The sequence below is a fragment of the Lontra canadensis genome, unplaced genomic scaffold (assembly GCF_010015895.1).
Source record: "Lontra canadensis isolate GAN:19392208 unplaced genomic scaffold, GSC_riverotter_1.0 scaffold58, whole genome shotgun sequence".
Lineage (NCBI taxonomy): Eukaryota > Metazoa > Chordata > Mammalia > Carnivora > Mustelidae > Lontra > Lontra canadensis.
In genome coordinates this window covers 9,069,899-9,088,932 of record NW_022631052.1, presented here as the reverse complement: position 1 = coordinate 9,088,932, position 19,034 = coordinate 9,069,899, and the positions used below count along the sequence as shown (strand labels likewise).

The 19,034-nt window shown below is 50.5% G+C and overlaps 1 protein-coding gene across 2 annotated transcripts; it reads left to right on the top strand.

Moving 5' to 3' along the window:
* Positions 1 to 1,094: 1,094 nt before the first annotated feature.
* MORN3 (MORN repeat containing 3) lies at positions 1,095 to 14,483 on the top strand. 2 transcript variants are annotated; one of them, XM_032876344.1, is made up of 7 exons: positions 1,095 to 1,180; positions 3,760 to 3,933; positions 8,856 to 9,013; positions 10,481 to 10,640; positions 13,399 to 13,583; positions 13,817 to 13,897; positions 14,223 to 14,483. In XM_032876344.1, the coding sequence occupies exons 2-6, from the start codon at positions 3,789 to 3,791 to the stop codon at positions 13,889 to 13,891; spliced, it is 723 nt and encodes a 240-aa protein (XP_032732235.1). In that variant the 5' UTR covers positions 1,095 to 1,180; positions 3,760 to 3,788; the 3' UTR covers positions 13,892 to 13,897; positions 14,223 to 14,483. The 2 variants fall into 2 exon arrangements, with proteins under 2 accessions (XP_032732235.1, XP_032732236.1); XM_032876345.1 differs by having other exon boundaries at positions 1,112 to 1,180; positions 3,778 to 3,933.
* Positions 14,484 to 19,034: the final 4,551 nt, after the last annotated feature.

The following is a 19,034-nucleotide window of genomic DNA, read 5'->3' as shown; positions in this document are numbered from 1 at the left end:
TCTCTCTGTCAAATGAATCAATAAAATCTTAAAAAACAACAACAAGAAGAAAACACCTTGAAGAACAGGAAGGAATGATCTAGACTGTTACCTGTAGGAAGAGATGTCCTGGCAGAAGGCACAGAAGAGACAAAGACCCTGAGGCAGGAACATGCCCAGCATTTTCCAGGAAGCAAGGGCATGGCTGGAGCAGAGTGAGCCCGGGTGCCGGAAGGAAGTCGGGGACAGGGTCAGAAAGGAAAGGGTGTGGGGGGGCAGATGACTGGGAACTCTGAAGGCCACTGAGGGGACTGTAGCTTTTACTCTGAGTGACAGAGGAACCACTGTAAGGATGTGAACCAAGGAGAGCAGTGAGGGGTGAGGTGGGCTGACCTGTGTGTCTAAAATACAAGCATCTTTCGAGCGCCTGGGTGGCTCAGTAGCTTGAGCTTCTGCCTCCAGCTCGGGTCATGGTCTCAGGGTCCTGAGATCGAGCCCCAAGTCCGGCTAGGCCAGGAGTCTACTGCCCCCACCCCCACCGCTCTCTCTGCCTACTTGTGATCTCTCTCAGATAAATAAATAAAACCTTAATAAAATAAAATACAAGCATCTTCGAGAGGTGGAGGGTCTGAATAGCTTCTCTTTGATTCTTAAAGGTGTCTAGGAGAGCCCACCCCCACCCCCACCCCGCAACAGAAGTAAGAACGAGAGTGGTTAGTTTTCCCTTCAAATTTTGCCGCTTTGTGTTCCTAACGCGGCAGAGAAGTATTTAACCCTTTCCGGTCTGCTCGGGGTGCTGTATTTGCCCTGGGGATCCCCAGATGGGGAGGGCAGTATCCTCCCCAGGCACACCGCGGCCCACGCTCTGCGGATGCCGGGTCTTCGGGCTCGCCCACCAGCCCTTTGCTCAGCAGGCCGATGAACCGGGCTGCACTCGACCTGCACAGGCCCTAAGACGTCCTTCCCCACGCCCACTACTCTGCACCCTCCCCGCCGCGAAGCAAGCACTCGGTCTCGCCAGGAAGGGGCGGGCTCTGCCGGCGGCTTTGCTGGGGCCCCGCGTTGCCATAGCGACCCCCGCCGGGCAGGGGACGCCTGAGGCAGAGCCGCGCTCGGTCATTGAGGCTGGAAGCGGCGACCCCATCGCTCGGGTCCACAGAGCTGCGGATCCAGGCTCCGCCCCGCAGGTGAGCGGGCTCAGGTGAGCTGGGGCAGGTGGGTGGGGTGGGAGTTCGGGATGGCCCCCCCTGCGTCTGGGCCCCGCCCCTCCACCTTCCATTGTGGCTGATTGATTACTTAGAATCAAAACAATCGTGCACGGTCCGCGCGCCCCGCCTCACAAGGCTTTCTTTTCCTATCGGTAGCTCCCGTTTTAAGACCGTAACCTCCTCTTGAGCAGAAAACCCTTGCTCCCAAGAAAGAGTGGGACAGAGGGTGATTTTATATTACTCTGATGAGGCATTAAGTAACATCCAAAGACATCATAAAAAAAGTTATTAGGTTCCAGGTTGGTTCCATTATACTTCTGAGAAAACCAAGGAGAAAGTGTCAGTTCGGCGCTAATTAACACCTTTCTGAACATTTGCGAATTTCAACTGTAAGCCACTGATATGTAGCTAAGACTTAAGGTGGTCTCTGTATAGTATTTTTATTTTTACTGTGCTTCCCCCTTAAGGTATCTGATACTGGTTTTCCATTTATAGTAAGGATATGTAGTTTCTTTCTTGGATAAATATATTGATTTTTTAAAGTAAATTAATTTACATATAAAGATTCATCATTGTACAGGTGGTACTAGGAAATGGGAGAAAAAAGGAAAACGTTACATTTAGGACCTGAAACGGTTTCCTTCCTCTCAGCTTTTGCCCTTACTGTTTTCTTTGCCAGGAGTGATTTACCCTGTTCCTGGGCATGTCAAAATACATGCCAGACGTGTGGTTGGTCAGCCCGGTCAGACTCCTGGAGACCCTGCTGTAGCCCTACAGAAGGAACTCCTTGATATGTGCACCCAGTGTAAATGAAAAAGAGGGAGGGTGCGTCGGTGGCTCAGTGGGTTAAGCCTCTGGTCATGATCCACTCAGGTCATGATCTCCAGGCCTGGTATCGAGCCCCACGTCAGGCTCTCCACTCAGCAGGGAGCCTGTTTCCCCTCTCTCTCTCTCTGCCTGGCTCTTTGCCTACTTGTGATCTCTGTCTGTCAAATAAATAAAATCTTTTTAAAATTTTTTTAAAAAATGAAAAAGGGGGCCCTCACTCATAAAGTATTGAGAATTTAAAAACAGTGCCAGCAAAGGAGTAAACCAAGCATGGGCCCTTCTAAGTGTGGGCCCTGTTCGACTGCACGGGTTGCACACCCATGAGGCTGGCCATGGGTGGGTGGATGCCTGGGACACCATGATCTGAAACTGGCTCAGCCCAAAGGTAATTGGCTTAGCACCTCTCATGCTAATGGTTAAATATCTCACTCAGCCTCTGGTGCTAGCGCCACTGGCATGTGTGTGTGTGTGTGTGTGTGTGTGTCCCAAACCCATGGAGCAGGAAACAGATACTCATGATTGGGGGAGACCATCTTTATCACCTTGCACGAGCCCCCTGGAGACAGATAGACATGGATGTATACACTGGAGATCTTGGAGACATGAAGAACACAGGTGGGGGAGTCCCAGCATAAAGAGAGACCCTAGACCACCCAAAGTTTCTCTGCAACCCCATCAGGCATCGCGGGAAGGAGAGCCCCGGTCTGATGGAGAAACCTAACCAGGTAATAAGGCAGACAAGTAGAGTATCCGGGAAAAGGACAGAGGTCAGAGGTAGAAGGATGACCAGCCATCCTGGTGTTCCTGGGACTGTCCCAGTTTTAGTACTGGAGTCCAAGTTCCTAGGAAACCCCTCAGTCATAGGCAAACCCAGACAGTTGGTCACCCTATGAGCAGTATCTCTAGTTGGTGGGCTCCCCTGACAGCTTTTTTTTTTTTTTTAGATTTTATTTATTTATTTGACAGGGAGAGACAGCAAGAGATGGAATGCAAGCAAGGGGAGTGGGAGAGGGAGAAGCAGGCTTCCCTCTGAGCAAGGGGCCCGATGCCGGGCTCCATCCCAGGACTGGGATCATGACCTGAGCCAAAGGCAGACGCTTAACAACTGACTGAGCCACCCAGACACACCTTCCCTGACAGCTTCTAAAGCCAGGTCCTGGACATTTCTAGCACCCTCTAACAGATAAGGCAGGACCAAAGGGGTTGCGGTGTTGGGTACTGGGGGCCAGGAAGGTGTCCCTGTAGGCTGCGTGGTAGTGGCTACCTGCAGGCCCAGAGTGGCCTGGGTATCCCCCGCTACCCTGGCCATCCACTTCTCTCCTGCAGTGGATCCCAGTGCACAGCACTGGGGCTTCCAGAGAAAGCTTCAGCCTTAGGCCAGCATACACACGGATTGGTCATACTCGTTATTAAATATATGACTGTCAACCACTGGTGAGGGACAGCTTCTTCCTGGTGCCATCACAAACCCCCTCTTCTACTGGTTTCCCTGGGTTCCCAAGCAATTGTGTCATCAGACCTACCTCAGCGGGACCCTAGAGATAGATGCAAAGGAGGTGACAGGCAAGGGTCAGTCCAGCACAGAAGGGTCACCCTCAAAGGGCGGCTTGCTCATCTGCCCGGGGACTCAGAACATACAGGACTCATGTCATTTGGGCTCAGACAAGCGCATCCCCAGGAAGCCCCAGGATCCTGGCACTACTAGGGGTACACTGAGCCCCTGATGTCCCTAACCCTTTACCAGCACCCCCTGGCCCCACAGAAGCAGGCAACATGCCTATCTCCAAGTGCTTGAAGAAGTCGGAGCCCCTATGGAAGGGGTGGGACCGGAAGGCCCAGAAGAACGGACTGAGACACCAGGTGTACTCGGTCAATGGTGACTGCTATGTGGGCGAGTGGAAGGACAACATGAAGCATGGTGAGTGGGGGACCTTGAGGAGTCCGGGTGGCTAGTGTGGAGTCTGGGCCATGGTGGGTGACTGGGACTTGACTGGGGCCAAGGAAGTCGCTGACGGAGCTCCCTGGGGACATATGTCCCCAAGGCTCCCTCAAGGGTGGAATGCCACTGACCTGGGCCAGCCGGGGGTCTCCACACGCTGGGGCTCTGGAACCAAACTCAACCCTGACTTCAGATGAGCAAAGACCTCAGGGACCAGCAGGGGACAAAGTGGTCTTGAGACACCATCCGTAACCACAGCTAGGGCTCTGGGGACTCCAGTACATGGTCTGACCTCTGAGACCTGGGCTAAACATGGGGCTGGAAGGAAGAAAAGGTGCCCCCCCTGCAACCAGCTCACAGTAGGGATTCAAACAGCTCTGATGTGGGGGTCTCACCAGCAGGGGGTTAGGGAGGACACACACACATACACACACACACACACAACTAGCTGGGGCTTTAACTGCAACTTTTTTTCTTTTTTTAAGATTTTATTTATTTATTTATTTGAGAGAGAGCAAGAGAGAGAGAGAGAGCATGAGCAGGAGGGAGGGGCAAAGGGAGAGGCAGACTCCGGGACTCCAGGATGATGACCTGAGCCAAAGGCAGACAGATGCTTAACCGACTGAGCCACCCAGGCGTCCCACTTTAACTGTTACTTTAGCCAGCAAATGGCATGGGGTTCCTTGTGACACAAACTAAGCCCTGAAGAAAAAGAAGTGGGTTTTTTTTTTTTTAATTTTATTAATTCAGGGGCACCAGGGTGGCTCAGTCAATAGAGCATATGACTCTTGACCTTGGGGTTGTAAGTTTGAGCCCCATGTTGGGTGTAGAGCGTACTTAAAAATAAAATATATTGGGGCACCTGGGTGGCTCAGTGGGTTAAGCCGCTGCCTTCGGCTCAGGTCATGGTCTCGGGGTCCTGGGATCGAGCCCCACATCGGGCTCCCTGCTCCGCAGGGAGCCTGCTTCCCCCTCACTCTCTGCCTGCTCCTCTGCCTACTTGTGATCTCTCTCTCTCTCTGTGTCAAATAAATAAAATATTTAAAAAAAATAAAATAAAATATATTTTTAAAAAATTTATTTATTTATTTCAGAGAGAGAGAACTAGAGCATGAGCGGGAGAGGAGAGGGAAAGGGATATAGAATCTCAAGCGGACTCCACTCCAAGCACAGAGACTAATGTGGGGCTGGGTCTTATGGCCCCGAGATCATGACCTGAGCCAAAACCAAGAGTTGGATGCTTAACCGACTCCGCCATCCAGGCGCCCCTTAAAAATAAAATCTAAAAAAAAAGTTTTATTTAAGTGATTTCTACACCCAACATGGAGTTCGAACTCATGACCCTGAGATCAAGAGTCGTGTACTCTTCCAACTGAGCCAGCCAAGTGCCCCAAGAGAAACAAGCTTTTATTAAAAAAAGATGATATGGCTTCTCACGTAGTTTTGCAATTCCAGATCCTATGCGCTTTTTTTTTAAGATTTTTATTTTATTATTTATTTGACAGACAGAGACCACAAGCAGGCAGAGAGGCAGGCAGAGAGAGGACTGAAAGCAGGCTCCCCGCTGAGCAGAGAGCCCGATGCAGGACTCGATACCAAGACCCTGAGATCATGACAAGTGGAAGGCAGAGGCTTTAACCCACTGAGCCACCTAGGTGCCCCCAGATTCTGTGCTCTTAACCACTTTTCTCTCGTGCCTTCCTGAGTGAAGTACTTTAGAGTCCAGAAACCTGGGTCAGAATCTCGGCTCCACCAACAGTGACCTTGAGTGACTAATTACCATACTCTGAGCCTCAGTGTCCCATTCTGTAAAATGAGAAAATGTCTGTTGGTAAAGATAAGAGATGACATCTACTAAGTGCATAGCCTGGGATCTGTGCAGAAGGGTCTGTGAGTGTTTGAGGGCAGAGCATGGCAGGGATCACCACTACTCGGAACCATCCTAATCCAAAAGCACTCCGAAGCTGCCGCCGTCTAGCGTGTGACTTTAGGTAACTCATCTCCCATTCTATGGATCTCAGCAGCCTCACCTGTGCTGTGAACTTGTGGGTTGACATGGCGCTCTGACCCCTCCTTCGATGTGAGTCCTGCCTCACCTAGGACCCCAGAGGCATAGAGCTGATTGGGTTGAGGCTCTTGAAAATGGAGCTGTAGGAGAATCCTAATCGAGCCTCCCCTCTCTTCAAGACATATCTTTGACCAAGCCGACAGGGACTGCTGTGGTGTAAGCAGACTGGAAGCAGTCAAGAGAATCATCATCATGCAAGGCAAGGATTGGGTGGCCACGGCTTCCCTGGACTGCTCGTGCCTTCACTCCGCTAATCCCTACAGCGCTCCTGGCCCACATCAGGCTCTGTACTGGGCATCTGGCAAGATGCCAAGCCTCAGGGGGCCCCAGGCTCGCAGGGAACCTGCACAATAAATAGTATCCCATTTTACAGATGAGGAAACTGGGGCTCAGAGAGAGGAAATGACTCACTGAGGGTCACATGGCTAAAAGAGGTGGCAGGCTGTATGGGGTAAATGACATGGAGGTAGAAGCCAGCCTCCCAGAAAAGAAAGCAAACATGCTGTCTCCAGACTTCACTGACTACATACACTTCATGACGGAGAACGGTGGAGGGGCGGGGGGAGACTATAAAGTTATGGCCCGGGGTGAGAAGAATTAGTGTCAACATACCCGGAAACAGATTCGGAGTAAGACCAACGTCTATAAGCGATTTTACCCTGCAGAGTGGCAAGACTTCCTCGATTCCTTGCAGAGGAGTAAGACGGAGATGCCTCCTCCTGGACCAGAGAGGGAAGGAGGAGCGTGTGGCTCCATCACGCACACACACACACAAACACACACACACGCACGCACCCCTCTCTGGGGAAGGAACTAGTCTCCCAGAGGTTTCTGAGGGCCCTGGGAAAAGCCAGAACCTGCTGTTTTCAGAGCGGGTAGTTTGTTTATATATAGTCTGCACGTAATAAAACAAGGCTATTTTACTTCAAAAAATTAAAAATAAAAATAAAAGGGGTGGCATCAGGATATGAAGGGGACCCGAGAGGAGGCATGAAAGCGGCCATAACAGAGAGAGGCGATGTCTGAGCGGAGCGCACATGGGTAGGGATTAGCCCGGCAGAAGGGCCTGTCTGCTAGGTAGTGGACTCAGAATGGAAGGACTGTGGGGAGGGGTATTAAGTCTTGCTCAAGGAACAGACTGGAAGCCAGTGTGCCCAGAGCAGAGAGGGGACGGACAGAGAGTGGGCACACCAAGGAGTCTGACCATAAAAAACTTCGTTTAAGTGGTAAATTTACCTTTATCCCAGAGGCAAACAGTCTCATTGGACCAACTCAAATCACATGCCCTTCAATCGACCAATCACAGTGGCCCGAGCTGGTTGGCTGGCGTGGCCAGGGGGCGGAGCCAGATCCACGCAAACCATCGGGACTGAGAGTTCAGGAGAGGCTGGTACCCCAAAAGAAATAAACCTCGTAAAAGAGGGACAGGTAGAAAAACCGGGTGAGGGCTCTACCTCAAGGGCACAAATAATTGGTAATATCTTTTGTATTTGCAGAAACTGTTCGAAGTGTTTTCCTTATATTAATGAATGTAGTGATCAGAACAACCCCATGAGATAGTCTCATCCCCATTTTACAGATGAGGAGCCTGAGGCCCAGGGAGTTAACTTACTCGGCCGAGATTAAAAAACTCACAGGGACAATGTTGGATTTGTTCCTGAGCTACTAAGGACCAAGACACGTATTAGCCCGTATAGGTACTCCACAAATATTTTATTGATCCCTTTGTTCAACAAATGTCTTTGTTTGACATGTATTGATCACCTCCAACTTGCTGGGTCCTGTTCCTCAGTGCTGGGAATAGAGCAATGAACAAAACAGACCAAAGTTTGTGTCCTCATGGAGTGCACATTCTCATGGAGAGCTAGACAACAGACAAAAAATGACAAATAAGTGAATCGTCTGATATGTTAGGAGCTTATAGGTGATATGGAAAGAAACAGCAGGGAATGGGCGCCTGGGTGTCTCAGTGGGTTAAGCCTCTGCCTTCGGCTCAGGTCATGATCTCAGGGTCCTGGGATCGAGCCCCACATCGGGCTCTCTGCTCAGCAGGCAGCCTGCTTCCCCCTCTCTCTCTGCCTGCGTCTCTGCCTACTTGTGATCTCTGTCTGTCAAATAAATACATACAATCTTGAAAAAAAGAAACAGAGCAGGGTAAGGGGGGTAGGACAGACATGTGACTTTATATGGGATGGTCAGGGAAGGCCTCACTGAAAAAATAGATTTGAATGGAGATTTGTAGGACGTAGAGTGTGATTGAAATTTACAGAAGAGCATTCCAGGATGAAGGACAGGTAGGTACAAAGGCCCTGAGGCAGAGGCATATCTGGTGGGTTCCTCGACCAGCCCGGCGGCCACAGTGGTTGGAGGGCAGTCTGGAAGTTGGGAGTGGAATTCACAGATGAGGCTGGAATGATAGGACATAGGTCTCCATGTGTGTTTCTGAGAACTGAAGAAATACGCAGAACATTTTCTAGAAAATCTGGCCATCTCATGTAACCTTTGAGTATCATTTAAAGATGAAACTTATTTTTAAAAGAGATGAAACTCATTATTATTAAGAGAAGAAGGAGGGGCAGATTTCTACTTGGGGGGTTGCTGTATCAATCCGGCATCAGGGCAAACAGCTGGAGAACTGTTATTTGTAGAAATGGAACTTTCTTGGAGTTCTCACTGGCGCTGGGGGTCTAGAGACAAGGCACAGACCCTGACTCAGTCCTTGAGAAAGTCATCAAGTCTTCTAGGGGCCCCTGAGGCCAAGGCAGACCCAGCACCTGCCCCTCCAGCCCCATGGCTGCATGTCTGCAGTGTCGGCCCATCTGTGCGTCATCAGGAAAAGGAACACAGATCTGGAAGAAGAAAGGAGCCATCTATGAGGGAGACTGGAAGTTTGGGAAGCGAGATGGCTATGGCACCCTCAGCTTTCCTGACCAAGAGATGGGAAAGCCCAGGAAAGTATACTCTGGCTGGTGGAAAGATGATAAAAAATCGGTGAGTGGTTCCTGTCATGCCCTGGGATGTGGGCTGGGCTGAAAGCAGGCTCTGTGTGTGTGTGTGTGTGTGTGTGTGTGTGTGTATAGGGGGAACAGTCAGAGAGTCCTGGGAGAAAAGGAAGGAGGGTGGAGGGAAGGAGGACAAGAGTACTGTGTGCGTGGGAGAAGGAAGGGGTGGGAAATCATCCAGGCTTCTTAGAACAAAACCCAGGAAACAGGAAGCAAGAGGAGAGGGCCCGGGGAGGAGCCCATGAACCCTCATGGCACAAGAAACCAGCCAGGCTGTGTGGGGTCCAAGTCTCCTCCCCCCATCTGCCCCACTCATTTCCTGGCTTTCTTTTCCCTGGGCATTCCTTTCTGAGAATCCCCCTTCTGTTGGACCAACACAAGAGGTGGTAGGAAAAGTGGGAGCAAGAAAGCAGAGGCCACACCCTTGGCCACAGGACAAGAGAGGAAGGTCCTGGAGGTAGAAGCCAGACAGAGGCGTGTCCTCAACTGAGAAATGCCTGAACCCTCCCGGTATCCCACAACCCACTCACAAAGTCATGGTCATCATCATTCTTATTTTACTGATAAGGAAACAAGCCCCAAGAGGTGAAGTGCCTTGCTTGAGGTCACACACTGCTGGCAAATGGTGATTGGATTTTGTGATCTCTGAGCTCAAAATGTTTAGGGGCCAGTGGGGAAAGAGAGCCCAAAATAAACAATTCACATACGATTTGATGTTAGGATAGAGGTTTTCCCAAGGAGCCTACATGAATTGAGAATTCAGGGCAGGCTTCCTACAGGAGGTAATACCAAAAGGTGCAAAGAGTTAACCAGGGAGGACAAAAAGGAGAAGGGGAAGTAGCAAAGTAGTCAGAAGTAGCAAAGAATATGTCAAACACCAAGGTGTGTGTGCCCACAGGGGTGGGGGTGAGGAGAGGGGTAGATGGGGGCCTTGAAGGTTTTGTGGGGAATCAGGATTTTGAAGTATAGACTTGGGCTGCTTAACCCAACTTCCTTAAGGTGTGATCTGCGGGGAGTCCATGGTTCTCCGTGGTTGGACACTGAGTGTGGTGTTCATTTTTCTGGGGAGAAAGTCCATAACTTTGATCTGATTCTCAGAGGCATCTGCGACTTTTAACAGGGTCGAATCAGAGATGAGGAGAAGGGGCAAACGTGATCAGATGAGCGATGTAAAGATCCTTCTAGCTGCTTCACTGAAGATGCGTGCGGAGGGGAGAACGGGAGAGTGGAAGAGGGGGACCAGTGAGGAGGGGAGAAACGAAGATGGTAGCACAGGGGTGGAGGGGAACGGAGAGCTTGAGGAGCTTTTTCAATGCCCGACCATCAGTCTGGGATGTAGGGCTGAGGGAGGAAGCAGGGAAGTAGTCCAGGCGTGTGGCTTGGGTGCCCGGGAAGATAGGGGTGGCTTTCCAGGTGGTGGGGGGCGCCTTGAACAGGGACACCTTCGTGCTTTCAGGGCTATGGGATTCAGTTTTTCGGACCCAAGGATTATTACGAGGGTGAGTGGTGTGGCAACCAGCGCAGCGGATGGGGCCGCATGTACTACAGCAACGGCGACATATACGAGGGCCAGTGGTTGAACGACAAGCCGCATGGGGAGGGCATGTTGCGTCAGAGTAAGTGCCCCGCCCCGCCCCAGCCAGCCCCGCCCCAATGGCCTCCTGGCCACGCCCCATGGGCAGCCCCGGTTGGCCCGGCTTGGTCACGCCCCACCTAGACCACGCCCAGACCACGCCCAGCCCCTCTCCAGCTCAGCTCCCGATTAGGTGAATGACAGGACCAGATCCCTGCCCTCAGGGACTTTCTATTCTAAAGGGGAGCCTAACAAGACACATCAACAATTAAGACATTTTCTTATGGTCAGTAATTCTAGCCTACACATACACAGCACTGAGCTCATTTAATCCTCACTACAGTTCCGTAAGATGGTACTATGACCATCTCCACTTTACAAATGAACTGAGCTACAGAGAGGTTAAGTCACTCGCTCGAGATTAACATAGTCTGTTCATTGTGAGGTCAAAAGTGCTAAGCAATATCCCTTTAAAATAGGGAAAAATAAATAAGTAAAATAGGAAGGTGTGTTGGAGAATGACAAAGGAGTTGGGCACAGGGGCTATCTAGACAGACTTAGGGTCAGAGAATGTCTCTGACGCGGTGATGTTTGGACAGAAGACCTGGAGAGAAGGAGCCTGATAAACACTGAGCTAGGGAAAAATATTCCTAGAGAGAGAAAGAGTCATGAGTAAACCGCCTTAGCGTCAGGACTTAATCCATTCTCTACGTAGCAACCAGCATGAACTTTGGCAGATTGGACCGTATTGCTAACCTGCTTTCAACTTTTCCATAGCTCCCTCTTACCCTCAGAGTTCAGAGCGTGGTCTGCAGGGTCTGCAGTCCTGTAGTTGTGCCTCCTTCCCCATGTCCCCTGGGAATCCCTCAGTTTCAGCCTTACTCATTTTCGTTCAGTTCCTCCCACGCTTTTTGCCTCAGGGCCCTTGCACTGCTGAAATGGAAAGAAAATCCTCCATATCTTTGCACTGTCTCCTCCTCAGAGAGGCCTCCCCTGTTCATACCACTAGTGCACATTCTCCTCATCCTCAGCACCTGCTTCCTTTCCTTTTTAGCACTAGGTGTATAATCTTGGGCAAGTTTTCCCTTCTCCATGCCTCAGTTACCTCACCTGTAAAATGGGAATAATAGTACCTAAAAATCGGTACTACTGTGAACAGGCACGTAATAGGCTATCTATAAAGTTAGTGTCATTGTCTCTCCAGACTGTGACCTGGACCGTGCATCTATTTTGCTCCCCATTGTTTCCCCAGTACCTGGTACACAGTAGGTGCCCTTGATGAGGACACAAAACTGAGCTCAGTCTCCCGAAAACTGAAGACTCCAATTTCCAATGAGATTTGACCAAACTGAGGCATTAGATCAGCTGAGGAGGGCTTATGCCAGCTACTTCTGTCATTCTCAAGCCCCCATGCACCCAGCTCTGTGACTACTTTTAGTGAGCATCTAGTAGCAACAGCCCACACTTAGTGAGTGTCTGCTGCAGCCACATGTAGTGTAAGGGTTCTTAGTGCATCATTTCTAGTGGCCTGGACTCTGGAGCCTGTCTGCCTGGGTTCAGGTTCAAATCCTGGATCAAGCTCTTACTAGCTACGTGACCTTGATGCAATGTGCTCAAACTTAAACTCTCTGTGCTTTGGTTTTCTCATCTGTAAATTAAGGATAAAAATATGACTTAACTAGAGTTGAGAAGGTTAAATGAGGTTTGTAAAGTGCTGAGTGCGGTGCCGGACACATAATGATAAGTGCTCAGCAATGTTACTAGCTCATACTTGCATGTAGCAGGTGTCAGCAGACTACAGTCCTTGGACCAAATCCAAACCCAGCTCAACACATGTGTTTGTAAGTAAAGTTTTATTGGCACACCAACTTGCTCATTCATTTACACATCGTCCACGGCAATGGCGGAGTTGTGGCAGAGACCCTGTGCCCCACAAAGCCGAAAATCCCGGCTGACCCTTTACAGAAAAAAGTTTGCTGACCTCTCGTCTGGGGTATATCCAGTAATCTAAGTCCTTTCCGTGAACCCATGTATTTAATCTCCACAACAATTCTATGAGGTAGGTGCCTCTGTTATCCCCATTTTACAAATGAGGAAATGAGACAAAATGGTTGTGACTTGCCCGAGATCCCATGGCTGTAAGGGTCTGAGCTGAGAAGCGCTGGCTTTATTAGTATTCCGCTTATGCCAACACCACCATCAGCAGAGCGGGAGCGTGAATTCATGGTTAAGAAGAGCATGGGCTCCTGGGATGAACAGACCTTGGCTTCAAATCTTGTCTCTGCCACATCCTAGCTCTGTGACCTTGAGCAAGTCAGTCAGACTCCCTGAGCTTTTCAAGCTCCATTTGTAGAAAATGGAGTCGGTTTTCCTTCATAGAACTGTTTTTGGGAGGAGTGAGTGAGGTCAGAAACATAGCAAAGAACCAGGCACAGAGTGAATGCTGGAAAAACATTGTCTATCCATACTATTAGCTATGACTTTTTTTTACAAATAGGAAAGGATGTTGTTCATCCAAGTTCAGGTAAGTCGTGGAGGCCAGACGTGCACCAGGTTTGATTCTGGAAGTCACTGACACCCCCACCCCACCCTCCACCCCACCCTGGGGGCTCTGATGTTTATAGGTCAGTCTGCCCAGACCGCAGGCAGCCCAGCCCGGGGCACTCTAGTCAGCTGGGTTTCCTTCTGGCTTCCCCGTGGGCACAGGTTCCGATGTGCGGAGGATGTGCAGAGGGGCCAGCCTGGTAGTCTGGTCTGGTCAGGTGTGCCCAGCACCCATGTGACCCTGTCCTTTCCCACAGAGAACGGGAACCGCTACGAGGGTTACTGGGAGAGAGGCATGAAGAATGGGCCAGGCCGTTTCTTCCACCTGGACCACGGTCAGCTGTTTGAAGGCTTCTGGGTGGACGACGTGGCCAAGTGTGGCACCATGATTGACTTTGGACGTGATGAGGCACCCGAGCCCACCCAGTTCCCCATTCCTAAGGTGGGCACACCCAGAGACAGAAAACGGTGCCCCCGCAGCCACATCCAGCCTGGCCAGGCCTAGCCCAGCCCAGCCAGGGAACAGACAAGGTTTTGTTCTCAGTCGGGGCATCCCCATGGAGACTGGCAGCAGCCCACAAGGCAGACAGCACCTCCAAAGTAGGCAGCGCCCCAAAGGCTGGCAGCATGCGCCTCCCATGCTCCCCAATCCAACCCCTTACTGTTTCCCTCCAGATCAAAATTCTGGACCCTGATGGTGTGCTGGAGGAAGCCATGGCCACGTTCAGGAAGACAGAGGAAGAAGACTGATGCCAGGTGAGGGCTGTGCCTGCTCCCCAGCCTCCGATGTGTTTGAGGCAGCTCCTGGGGTCTCCTTTGGCCAAGGAACTCAGGGGCAGGAGCAGAGGGTGTTTCTTGCCTCCTGCAATCTATCCAGTTCGTGCTGGTTCCTTCCCTTCAAAACTCATTTCCTTGAAGACCAGTTCGCTCCTGAATGCCTTTGAGTAAGGTGGTTTGGCCCAGGCCTGCACCTGACATCTGTCCCAGCCCCTCGGGGTGTGGGTGCCAGTGGAGTTTGAGGACAGGGCATTGGTACAGCATCTTGGAGTCACCAGCTCCCACCAGCCCCTTGCCCCCGCAGGGAACACACCAGAGCTTTCCGGAGAAATTCAAGTCCGTCACCCAACTGCTCAAACCGGTGCAGCTTCTGCAGAAGGAGCGAGTGGTGACTCGGGCCACACCCTTGGCACCCTCAGAGGGCACCTCACTCCTTCCAGCACTGGGTAACCCTCTCCCCAGCTGGCTTTCGGGGCCCTCTTGTTACAGCCTTCATTCTCGGTCACCATTCCTGAGAGCAGGAGTATAAAGGAGAACCCAGTGGCATGGGCCCAGTGCTTGTGCTGTGTGATTGGGACCAGGGTAGGGGGGGGTGCAGCTCTGGGAGGGACTTCAGGTGAAGAGGGAAGACGTCCCTGTGGGCTGCATAGATTTCCCCTGGGGGAGAAAGAGGAGGAGAAGAGCCTCTGGTCACAGTGGCCACTGAGATTTGGGGTTGAGCGCCGACCTGGCTTCTCAGCCTAACACAGGAGTGCTCAACCTTGGGATCCCGTGGGAGCTTTACAAGCTACAGACACCCAGGTCCCATGCCCAGACTCTCATCGGTCTGGGATGAATGAGGCCTGGGCCTTCAGAAATTTCCCCAGACGATACTAATGTGCAACTGCAGCTAGAACCCCTGATTTACTTTGTGACCCTAAGCAAGAGACCTTAGTTGCCCCATCTGTAAAATGGCACTTAGGAGATCTCACAGGGGTGTTTTTGAGGATTTGGTGGCAGATATAACAACAACAAATAACATGTATTGAGGTTAATTGTGAAGCAGAGATCTGGAAGAGCTTTGCATAATTCCAGACAACATTCTTCAAGATAAAAGAGACTCTTACATAATGGGTAGGAATCTGAGCTCGGCAGTCAGGCTGCCTGGGTGTGAATCCCAGCAGTGATTTAGGAGCTGTGTGTTCTCGGATAGGGCACCCAACCTCTCTGTTCTTTAGGCTTCCTCCCCTCAAATACGGGGCAATCACGGTCCTTGCCACCCAGGTTACTGTGGTTAACATGAACATGAAATAAGACGTGTTCCTAATGCAAGAGATTCTGTCTCCCCTGCCTCCCCGGGGACATTTGGCGATGTCTGGAGACATTTCTGGTTGTCACAACTGGCAGGGAAAAATTTCACTGGCAGCTAGGGGGTAGCAGTTAAGGATCCTGCAAAGCACACGCTAATGGAAACACTCTTCTACTGTGTTTTTCAGCCCAATGACTGAAGTGTAACCCTGTAATTCCAAGATGTTCACTAAGGCCTCGGCACGTGCCTGGCACACAGTAAAGGTTCCATAAACCCCGACACTATTTCCTATCTGCCTCCGAAATCATAAGCGGGGTGGCCTGACCCCCAGGTATGGCTCTGTCTAGACCTCTCACGCCAGGAAGCTGAGCCTAGCCCACTGGGGACATAGACTGTTCACTTGGGTGCCAGGACCTGTGCCCAGAATTTCACCCGCCACCACCCTCCCCCCCACGACCCCGCAGCTTCTGAGGCTGTCCTGCTATTATCACCCTTTTAGAGGGGGAAGCGGGTTCTGGGAGGCTCCCGAGTCACAAAGCGAGAAAGTAACTGTGCTTAAATGTAAATTTACCCGCTCTTAACGAACAGAACACAGCATAGGGAAGGATACCTTTTTTCTTTCTCCCCCCAGAAAAAGTAGGGTGTTTCTTGTTTATGAAATCTCCCTAGATGGGGACACAATATACTGGCAACAACGGATGCCACGGGAGAGAACCGGGAACCTGGGAACAGGGGAGGGCGGGAGACTTTCTCACTGTTGTATTTGGAACCTGTGAATGTATTTGTGTCTGAAATACAAAGAAAACTGAAATTAAAGAGAGAGTGTCCTTTAACTACTGTGCTTCCCTGAGCTGTCTAGGTTTGAGTACCCTGGGGTATTAAAAACAGATTCTAGGGGCGCCTGAGTGGCTCAGTGGGTTAAGCCTCTGCCTTCAGCTCAGGTCATGATCTCAGGGTCCTGGAATCGAGCCCCACATCGGGCTCTCTGCTCAGCAGGGAGCCTGCTTCCCCCCTCTCTGTGCCTGTCTCTCTACCTACTTGGGATCTGTCAAATAAGTAAATAAAATCTTTAAAAAAATTTTTTTTTTTAAAAAATGCAGATTTTAGAGGCGCTTGGATGGCTCAGTCGGTTAAACGTCCAACTTCTGATTTTGGCTCCGGTCATATCTCAGGGTCATGCGATTGAGCCCAGCGTAGGGCTCCAAGTTGGATGTGGAGCCTGCTTAAGAGTCTCTCTCCCTCTGCCCCTCCCCCACCCCAAATACAGATTCTAGATCTATCCAGACTAACTTTCCATGGGAAAGGCTTGGAAATCTACATTTTACAAGCCAATCTGGTGACTCTTGACTTTAGGCAATTTTAGAAGGAACACCTGGCTAGAGTCACAGGCCGGATATTACCGCAGCTAGCTCCCAGGTCTCTGCAGAAGCAGGGAGGGTTGTGGAGGGGAATGCACGGAAGATGGCAAGGTCATCTCTGGGGAGCACTGGAGAGTTTCACACAGGCGCCCCTGCTCCCTACTACTCAGTCCCAGTTAGGGGGCCGTCCAGGCCACCTGGGGAGGTGGGTCCTGGTATGTGTGATGCAGGATAGAGGCAAGAAGCTACAATAGGAGAAAAAGGTCCTCTATCCCACTCAGCACACGAAGCTGCTATTAGCATGTCCAAGTTTGCACAGGGTAAGAACTTAAGGCCACACTTTCCCCCAACCAACCTTCACTTCGGTCAGAGGACTTTGCTTTTATAAAACCACAATCTGTACTGGGTTTCTGGGACCACGGGGGAGGCGAGGCAAGTAACATAAACAAAGCTGGCCTGGTGTGAGACAAGAGGGAGTGGTGGGGACTATGGCAAACACATCTCCTGGGGAAGAGGGCGGCTACAACTCCACTCCTTCTCACTGTTGCTCTTTGAGAAGGTGGGAGCAGTGCTGCTACAGCTGGACCTTCCAATTTCTTAACCAAAGACAGAATCCGCATGTAAGATTTTTGTGAGAGCCTGGGCTCTGAGCCAGACTTTCCAGGTTCAAATTCTGGCCAATTACTTAACCTCTCTGGGCATCAATTTTTGCCATCTGCAAAACAGAGATAAATCTTCCTGCCAAGACACACACCCTGATTGTAATTGCAGGAAAGTATGGGAAAACCAGACTGAGGTAGCATTCTACAAAACCACAGGCCTGGACTCCAAAAATGCTGATGTTCAAAAGGACAAGGAAAAGGCTGCTCCAAATTTAAAGCAACTAAAGAGACATGACAAGTGAATGCAACACACGAGCCCGATGGGAAAAATCATGGTTAGAAAGGACATGATCAGGACAAGTGGAAAATATTCAGGAGTACTGTGTCAATGTCAAATTTCCTGAATCCGATCAGCGAATTGAGATTAGGGAGAAGAACGTCCTCTCCTCGGTTTGAGGAGGAAGCATTTAAGCATGAAGGATGATAACTGCAGCTAAAGCACGTGGGCTCGGGAGAGAGACAGACATCACGTCTTCCTTCTTCACCGCTTTGGTATTTGTGATTCTCCTACTTGCTAAGGTCAAACAGGCACCACTCTACCTTCTTGTCTCAGCCTTCCCAAAAAGGCGTCCTTGCACCGTCTGTTTAGGGCCCCGTTTTTCACATCTGGTGCTTTTTGTTGGTGATTTTGCTGCTTTTTAAAAGATTTTTTGGTTTTTTTGTTTGTTTGTTTTTCTGTTTTTTAAGATTTTATTCATTTGACAGACGGAGATCACAAGTAGGCAGAGAGGCAGGCAGGCAGAGGGGGGTAAGCAGGCTTCCCGCTGAGCAGAAAGCCCGATGTAGGGCTTGATCCCAGGACCCCGGGATCATGACCCGAGCTGAAGACAGAGGCTGTAACCCACAGAGCCACCCAGGCACCCCAAGATTTTTTATTTTTATTTTAAGGAGGCTCCATGCCCAACACGGGACTTGAACTACATGGCTCTGAGATCAAGACTCGCACAGTCCACCAACTGAGCCAGCCAGGCGCCCCGGTGATTTTGCTATTTAAAAAGAAGGCAGTGGGGCACCTGGCTGGCTCATTTGGTGGAGCGTGCAAGTCTGGGTTTCGGGGTTCTGAGTTCAAGCCCCACGTTGGGTGCAGAGATTACTTTAAAAAGAAAAATCTTTTTGGAAAAGCTTCCTTTAGGTACAAGATCCTGTGTTGCTAGCCATGAGTGAGTAAGGTGTCTTTAAACAGAAATGCACACAGGGGTGCCTGGCTGGCTCAGTCAGTCAAGCATGCAACTCTCAGTGTCAGGGTTGTGAGTCTGAGCCCCACGCTGTGTGAGGAGATTACTCAAAAACTGAAACAAAACAAAAACAGAAACACATAAAACAAGGTTACCTACTGCACGCCTGGTGGAATACAAGACAAAGGCTCATAGGAACCTAACCCCACAGAAGCAATGGTTCGACACCAGCTAATTCCTAGAACACAACTGCTGTAGATGACAAGAATTGACGATCTATGTATTTCAGTTACTATACATGCAACTTTTTCAGAGGTCTGAAAATTTTCAAAAATCAAATGTTAAAAAGGTTTTTTTTTTTTTGCATAGAGGCTCCCCTGATTGGAGCACCAGGAAAAAGTACCAGCAGGCAGTCCAGACCCAACAAATACACACACAAGAGGTGTCCCTTATGAATATATTTCTGTGCACGCACACACGTGCACGCAACGCACGCGCACACACACACACGACACTGAACAGGGCAGGGGGTGGTCAAGACAGAAAAGACAAGAAGCATCAAGTGGCACGGACACACGGGAGGGGAAGGACAAAGGGAGCGTCTGTCTGTCCCCACTCTGGCTTCCACCGGCA